This window comes from Apium graveolens, chromosome 6, assembly GCF_009905375.1.
Source record: "Apium graveolens cultivar Ventura chromosome 6, ASM990537v1, whole genome shotgun sequence".
In the NCBI taxonomy this organism is placed as follows: domain Eukaryota; kingdom Viridiplantae; phylum Streptophyta; class Magnoliopsida; order Apiales; family Apiaceae; genus Apium; species Apium graveolens.
Window position 1 is genome coordinate 268,651,374 of NC_133652.1, and position 8,522 is coordinate 268,659,895.

The following is an 8,522-nucleotide window of genomic DNA, read 5'->3' on the forward strand; positions in this document are numbered from 1 at the left end:
AAAATTTCATATTATTGGTAAAATATTCTCATCGAGCTTGTAATTTAAATTTACTAAACGTAGAATATGACGATGTTTTTCGGCCGAATCATGTAGTCAAATTTCGAGTATTTTTTGAACAATGGGCCAAGTTTTAAAATGTATTGACTCATTATAATTCGAACTTATCTAAATATGTAATACCATTATAGATTATTTATATATAAACGATTTTATTTTCAATTTTTTTTACAAATTACATAAGTACATTTTAATTAATTTTTATAATAAAAATATGTTAAAAATATATGAGATATATTTTCAAACTGAAAAATGATTAATAAATAAGATAGTAATTCATTTATTTACTATGCCTAACTTTATATCTGGAATTCAATTTTTTAAAATTAACTGTACAAATATTCAAGTAACTATCCTTCTTTTGCGGAATTAAAGTAACTATCTTTAAAATTAAATAAAATATTCATCTAGCACACTTACATATGATGTGTATGATAAAAAGCACATGTGACAATATGGTGTAGTTGTATGAGGTTGTATAGGTGAATGAAATATCTCAAAGTTCGATTCCCACAAACCATATATTTTAAATAAATACTAAAAACATGGGTAGTTTAGTCTTTTGAATGTGACTTTTTAATCTCATGAATATTACCCCTTCGCTCTCCTATTATATACTAGCATAATAACCCGTGCGAGTCACGGGTTATTTTCTAGAATTTTTGTATGCATCATGCAATTATAATGTTCTTAGTTGTTTTTTTATTTGTAAATGTTGTACAATGTCTAACGTATATCAAATATAATTTGATTGTTTATCAATGTGTATTATTTTCATAAAAGACAATACTAAATTACACAATGTTTCAAATATAACTCATTGAGCAATATATATATATATATATTCTTGTTTGTGTTGTATAATTTGTATTTAATGAATGAATATAAATAGGGTAGTTAGTGTACGTTTAAAACGAAACGATTATACTTAATCTGTAGAATGTCATTAGTATGTTTACAAATAAAAAGTTACAAAATAACATTTATGTTGAATATAGAGTTAACCAAAAATTTTGAATTCTATTTAAATAAACTATATGTATTGGTCTTTATTATTACCGAGTTCACTACTAATTTACAATTAACTTACTCAATTTAAAAAGATAAAAAATACAAAATTGAAGTGAGGATGACTTGCAATCATAATATACAATATTGTAAAATTTACATTATTGTTAAAATAAAAGATGATATTTATGAAAAAAGGTTAGTTTTTGAAATTTAACGTATATATGCATGAAAAAATATTAGTTTTTTATTTACACTACGGTTACCAAAGTAACATTAAGTTATATGTGTGTGTCAGCATGTACATTGTCGTATGTTACATTTCTTAGTAAATTATGATGGTTTCAATTATTTATATGCTAAATATCTGATTTATGTACATGTATAATCACTATTAACATCTAGTGAGACAAATGATTACTTAAATAACATGTATTAATAATTATTCAAAAATTAAAATTATGTAATAAATAAATTACAATAATTTATATATTGTATTTATATTATCACCGACAAACAATCTATATCTAGTTTTTACGCAACTGAGTATCAATTATGGTTGTAACATAAAAATAAATTATATATTATAAAGACTTATTATTGATATTCATGATTTTTTTCAAGGATTCGAAGGAAAAATTATAATTATATCGTTATTTAAACTGTTTTTAAGTTCCTTTTTTGCCAAAATGAAGGAGATTTCATTCATGATTCATATCATTCATCAATACATTAATGAACTCGGGGTGGTTATCACTCACCCGCTAAGTACGATCAGCAATAGAATTGGTAGACTGTAATATCCCGTAATTTTTTTAGAATTCGATTATAATAGAAAAAAGTATTAAAATTTGATTAAGATTAGGATTTAAAATTGAATTAGAATAACATGCCTAAAATTTGGATCAAATTCTAATATGGATAACTTGTAGGTTAAGAAATAGGGTTTTGTATCGTTATAAATACATTCTATTCGTCTTCCTCGTTTTAATCATTAAAATTCGTAGGTCTTTATTCATAAAATTCAGCAGTCTTGTAAAATTCGTAGAAAATTCATCTTAAGTCAGAATTCAGTGATCCTGGACTTTTCGGAAAGCTCTTTTCGTTCTCTACAACTTTCGTGTTTTGTGTTTTCCAAGAAATCGTCGTTTGGAGGGTCAAAAAAGCTATATTCAGATCTGGTCAGGCTTTGGGGTAAGTACTTTTTGACTTACTTTTATTTTCGGAAAAGTTTTGATACTCTGATTTTTGAATTTCGTATAAGATATAAGAATTCTGTTCCGAACTGTATAAGATATAAGATACGAGAATCTTTTGAAACCCAGTCTCTACGTTTTCGAACCCGTTCGTAATTTACGCTATAGTTCTGGAACTAGCCTTAGATACCCTTAGTAGGCGCACAAGTGTGCAACTTTAGATACCTATTAAGGGCGCGTATTTATTGAACTTTAGATGCCGACCACTGGCAAAGTGTGGTATATGAGAATAAGAATAAGAATTAGATGCCGGCTACTGGCAAAGTGTGGCCGTAGATCAAGACTGTGGTATTTATAAAAATTATCGTTTCGTTATGTTTTACTCTGTTCTGATCTGTTATAAAAATCTGATCTCTTCTGTTTTAAATTCTGAATTTTAAAATATAAAACTTTGGGTTGGATTTATTTTAGAATTTGTTTTTACAAAATTATTATCGTTTTGAGAAAATTTGTTTTATTAAAAACACCCATTGTTTTCCGGTTAAATAGTTAGTCAATTTGTACTTACTGGGCTGTATAGCTCATTACTTACAATTTCAGGTTTTGTCCGAGATTCGAGTGGAATAACATTGGAGTTCGAGGACCTTAGTTTTGGAGTAGATTGACTTTTGGGATTCCGTTACCTGCGCTTTTGTAATAGACACCTTTGTAATAGATTTTCGTATTAGTAAATTGTATTTTATATTAGTTTTGATTTAGATTTAATGGTCCGGAAGTGCGGGCCGTTACAGTTGGTATTCAGAGCAGGCTGTCTTTCGGAGTGTATTAGGTATGGGACTAGTACATTCCCTAGGATTCGATCTTGTGGACCATAGTTTGACCTTTGGTAGATCAGGGGGTAGATGTGTCTCGAACTTTAGGATTGTTGTGAATTTGGGGACCAAATTCTTTTTAAGGAGGGTAGTATGTAATATCCCGTAATTTTTTTAGAATTCGATTATAATAGAAAAAAGTATTAAAATTTGATTAAGATTAGGATTTAAAATTGAATTAGAATAACATGCCTAAAATTTGGATCAAATTCTAATATGGATAACTTGTAGGTTAAGAAATAGGGTTTTGTATCGTTATAAATACATTCTATTCGTCTTCCTCGTTTTAATCATTAAAATTCGTAGGTCTTTATTCATAAAATTCAGCAGTCTTGTAAAATTCGTAGAAAATTCATCTTAAGTCAGAATTCAGTGATCCTGGACTTTTCGGAAAGCTCTTTTCGTTCTCTACAACTTTCGTGTTTTGTGTTTTCCAAGAAATCGTCGTTTGGAGGGTCAAAAAAGCTATATTCAGATCTGGTCAGGCTTTGGGGTAAGTACTTTTTGACTTACTTTTATTTTCGGAAAAGTTTTGATACTCTGATTTTTGAATTTCGTATAAGATATAAGAATTCTGTTCCGAACTGTATAAGATATAAGATACGAGAATCTTTTGAAACCCAGTCTCTACGTTTTCGAACCCGTTCGTAATTTACGCTATAGTTCTGGAACTAGCCTTAGATACCCTTAGTAGGCGCACAAGTGTGCAACTTTAGATACCTATTAAGGGCGCGTATTTATTGAACTTTAGATGCCGACCACTGGCAAAGTGTGGTATATGAGAATAAGAATAAGAATTAGATGCCGGCTACTGGCAAAGTGTGGCCGTAGATCAAGACTGTGGTATTTATAAAAATTATCGTTTCGTTATGTTTTACTCTGTTCTGATCTGTTATAAAAATCTGATCTCTTCTGTTTTAAATTCTGAATTTTAAAATATAAAACTTTGGGTTGGATTTATTTTAGAATTTGTTTTTACAAAATTATTATCGTTTTGAGAAAATTTGTTTTATTAAAAACACCCATTGTTTTCCGGTTAAATAGTTAGTCAATTTGTACTTACTGGGCTGTATAGCTCATTACTTACAATTTCAGGTTTTGTCCGAGATTCGAGTGGAATAACATTGGAGTTCGAGGACCTTAGTTTTGGAGTAGATTGACTTTTGGGATTCCGTTACCTGCGCTTTTGTAATAGTCTCCTTTGTAATTGAATTGTGGATTAGTAAATTGGATTTTATATTAGTTTTGATTTAGATTTAGTGCTCCGAAAGTACGGGTCGTTACATAGACCTTGCTACGAAATGCGCAACCGAATTCGCGGACCGTTTAACAAACTTCACACTGATATTCTTACCCTCTATTCTCTTAGCAAAGCTGAGCACTCATTGATTATTCTGCCAAAATATGACCGAGGTATAACAGAACCTCGCATTGCTTGTACCACGACCACACAATCCGTTTCCACCCTTGCGTTTTGGATTTCCTATTCTTTAATCCAACTGAGTGCCTCTCTCACTCCAATAGCCTCTGCATTTTCTGGTACAATGTTGCCCATACGATAAACTGACTTAGCTTCCAAAACTGCACCTGCATGATCTCTTCTTATAAATGCATAACTGTATGTGTTTGTTTCTTCGAAGATTGCAGCATCACAATTTACCTTAATCTTGTTCTCCTGTGGTATCATCCAGCGCTCATCCACGTCCTCTTCGTTTAGAAAACTAAGAGTAGGGTGAAATGTTTTGTCTTGAGCGTACTTCCATTGATTAAGGACCACTTTTGCGACTGCCACCACCTCTAGAACTTCTGTGTTATGCCGATTCCATACGATATCGTTTATGCTCTTCCATATGGCCCAACATAGCATGGCTGATTGTTGTCTTTTTTTTTGTCCATCACTTCGAATGTATTAGAGAACCAGTCATTGAAGGTGTCTGAATAACTGGTACCTCTTGTCATATGACTCCAGCATTCCTTAGCATAAGAACAACTTAACAGGGCATGAGTGATGATTTCTGCTTCTTGATTACATAAGGGCCATACTTCAGTAATATCTACATGCTTCGATCTCAGCTGAGTTTTTATTGGTAAGACACCTGGGACTGCTCACCACATAAAATGCTTAATCTTTGGAGGTATTTTCATAGCCTATAGTCTTTTCCAGCACCTCAAATTTGGGCCAGTTGCTTGCACATCTTTCTTTTCTTGAATCTGCACATATGTTGATTTAACCGAGTAGCACCCGAGTTTTTCTTTTCTCCAGTACAAGACATCGTGTTCGTTACGATTTAGAGGAATTGAGAGGATCAAATTCACATCTCTCTCATCAAACAGACTATGAAGCATATTCACATTCCATCTACTCTCCCCTTCAATTATAAGGGATGACATAGTCATACCTGAAAGATTTTCATTTGCCGTAGTGACATATGGATTAGAATCATCTAGAAGCCAGGGATCGAGTTTGACACTAATAGATTCCCCAGACCCGACTCTATACCCAATACCTTCTTTGATTATGCTTTGTGTTTCTATTACGCTCCTCCAGATGAAACTGGGGTTACCTCCTATCTGAGCATTCAAAAAGTTACCTCGAGGATAATATCTAGCTTTGTAGACCCGTGCTACCAGACTTTCCGCTGTGTCAACAGCCTCCACCCCTGTTTTCCTAAGAGCGACAAGTTAAAATCATGTAAGTGTCTAAAGCCAAGCTCACCTTGAGATTTCAATCGACACATCCGCTCCTATGACATCCAGTGGATGCTTCTTCTCTTCTGTGTATTTGTCCGCCACCAGAACCTACACATGGATTTCTCCATATCTCTGCACATTTCCAGTGGTAATAGGAAAACGGACATAGCATAGTTGGGTATGGTTTGTGCTACATTCTTCAGTAGGATCTCCTTGCCTCCTTTGGTTAATACCTTACCATCCCATGTTTGTACTCTTTCGCTCACTTTCTCCTTTATGTACCCTAGCATTGTTGATTTCTTCTGCCCTATACAATTACGAAGACCCAAATAGTGACTGCTCTCATCTGCTTCAGTAAACTTCAGAATTGTACAAACTTCACGCCTGCAAATGCTACTGACGTTGCGACTGAAAAACACGCTCGACTTTTGCTCATTAATTTTCTGGCCAGAAGCCTTCTCAAACATCTGTAATAGACTCACTACTCTACTGGCCTCCTTTGTATCAGCTTTACAGAAGATATAAGAATCATCCACAAATAACATGTGTGTGATACTTGGTGCCCCTCTTGCCACCCTTATTCCTCCAAGCATTGCTTGACACTCATATTTTTTCAAGATAGAAGGGAAACCTTCTATACAGATGAGGAAAAGATAAGATGATAACGGGTCACCTTGGCGAAGACCCCGCTTTGGCACTATTTCTCCGAACTTTCTTCCCGAATGCCAGATTTTGTACTTCACAGAGGTCACACACTGCATGAACAAATTAGACACTCTAGCATTAATCCCATCTTTCGTAACACAGCTAGTAAATATTCCCATTCCACTCGATCATATGCTTTGCTCATGTCCAGTTTCAATGCCATCCATCCCTTATTTCCCGATGTCTTCCTTTTTATATAATGCATCACCTCATACACGATCATGATGTTGTCAGTAATTAATCGTCCGGGAATAAAAGCACTCTAGTTTTCAGAAATGACCAGGCCTATCACTTCTTTCAACCTATTTCCAAGAACTTTTGAAGCCACCTTATACACCACGTTGCACAAAGATATGGGACGTAAATCTGCCATTGTCTTTGGTGTCTGTTTCTTGGGTATTAGCACAATGTTTGTGTCTGTAATATTAACTTCAAAGACTCCTGTGTCAAAAAACTTCTGCACCATTTGTACAACATCATCCCCTACTATGTGCCAATATTTCTGATAAAATCCCAGGCTCATACCATCTGGGCCCGCTGACTTTTCAGGGTGCATATGAAATAACGCTTATTTCACTTCTAACGGGGTCACTGGTTTTGATATTTCCGCGTTATGTTCCTCTGTCACCTTTGTTGGTACAGAATGCACCACTTGCTCCCATTCTGTTTGTGATGCCTCAAACAAAGAGTCGAAATACCTGATCATTAGTTCTTGTAGTCCCTCATCCCAACCCGTACTATTTCCATTCTCATCATTCAGAAATATGATCTGGTTCGACTTCCTACGAGCTTTGGCTGTTCGATGAAAAAATTTGCTATTAAGGTCCCCTTCTCTCAACCATATTTGTTTCGACCGTTGTTTCCATAAAAACTTCTTGTTGAACATACACCTCATTTAGGTTTGTAATCGCCTCCTGGTATAGTCTCACAGATCCCTGGTCGACTCTTCCTCTGGTGGCCCTAAGAGTTTGCTTGCATTTGGTTATTCTTTTTTTGAAGCTTCCTGTGATATCTTTACCCCATTCTGCTAACACACTTGCACACTTCTGAAGTTTTTCCTGTAAATTGTTATTCTGATTACTCCCCCATGAGTCCTCAACCATCTTTTCGTACATAGGTTCACACATCCATGCATTCTCAAAGTGAAATATTCTCAACCGTACCATTAATTTTTCAAGTACTGGCTCCAGGAAAATAGGACTATGATCCGACGTAGAGACTTCCAGATTAGTTAGTCTCGCTTCCTGAAATTGTTGAGTCCAAGTTCTTGAAAACAAGGCTCTGACGAGTCTTATTTCTGTCCATACTGCGGTTCCATGACCCCTTTCAAACGTGTAGGGATAACCATGCAACTCCATGTCTGATAACTCACAGTCCTCTAGTACATCTTGAAAACCCTGTATTAGCCACCTAGGATACAATCTGCCTCCTTTTTTGTCCCTCTGTCCTACCACATTATTCATATCTCCAATTAGAACCCAAGGTAGATTGTTATCTCTAGCCAAGTGACGGATAAGATCCCATGTTTCTCTCCTCAATCTAAACTTATTCCACCCCTGTACCATTACCTCTGCATCGATATGACTCAAACTATAAGAACGAATAGAAACTTCATTTTTATTCCTCCACAAAAGAGCTACTCCTCCTCCTTGACCTTGACAATCAACGGCTAACATACCTTCAAAACCTAAAGAGCTTCTAACCTTTTCTATTTTGTCCTCCTTACAGAGTGTTTCACATAGAAAAATAATATTGGGCTTTTGGATCAGGAAACGAAGGATGAAAAATAATATTGGGCTTTTGGATCAGGAACCAATCGTTTGAAGGATCAGAGTTAAAGTGCGGAATACAGAGTTAAGTTAATCAAATATAAAGTAATAAAAACACATGTTAGGTCACACAACACTATATAAGGGGGTTGAATATCGTGTTTATACAATCAAATCGATTTATCAACACAAGTATGTAACAGTAATCAAGTATATTCAAT

The 8,522-nt window shown here is 34.4% G+C and overlaps 2 protein-coding genes across 2 annotated transcripts; both read right to left on the reverse strand.

Annotated features, from left to right (window-relative positions):
• Nucleotides 1-4,619: 4,619 nt before the first annotated feature.
• Nucleotides 4,620-6,998, reverse strand: LOC141666017 (uncharacterized). The gene is made up of 5 exons (XM_074472003.1): nt 6,813-6,998; nt 6,061-6,582; nt 5,853-5,935; nt 5,304-5,804; nt 4,620-5,034 (listed from the first exon to the last, which is right to left on the reverse strand). The coding sequence occupies exons 1-5, from the start codon at nt 6,996-6,998 to the stop codon at nt 4,620-4,622; spliced, it is 1,707 nt and encodes a 568-aa protein (XP_074328104.1).
• A 352-nt stretch (nt 6,999-7,350) lies between these two features.
• LOC141666018 (uncharacterized) lies at nt 7,351-8,208 on the reverse strand. Its single transcript, XM_074472004.1, has one exon. The coding sequence runs from the start codon at nt 8,206-8,208 to the stop codon at nt 7,351-7,353; it is 858 nt and encodes a 285-aa protein (XP_074328105.1).
• Between the last annotated feature and the right edge of the window lie 314 nt (nt 8,209-8,522).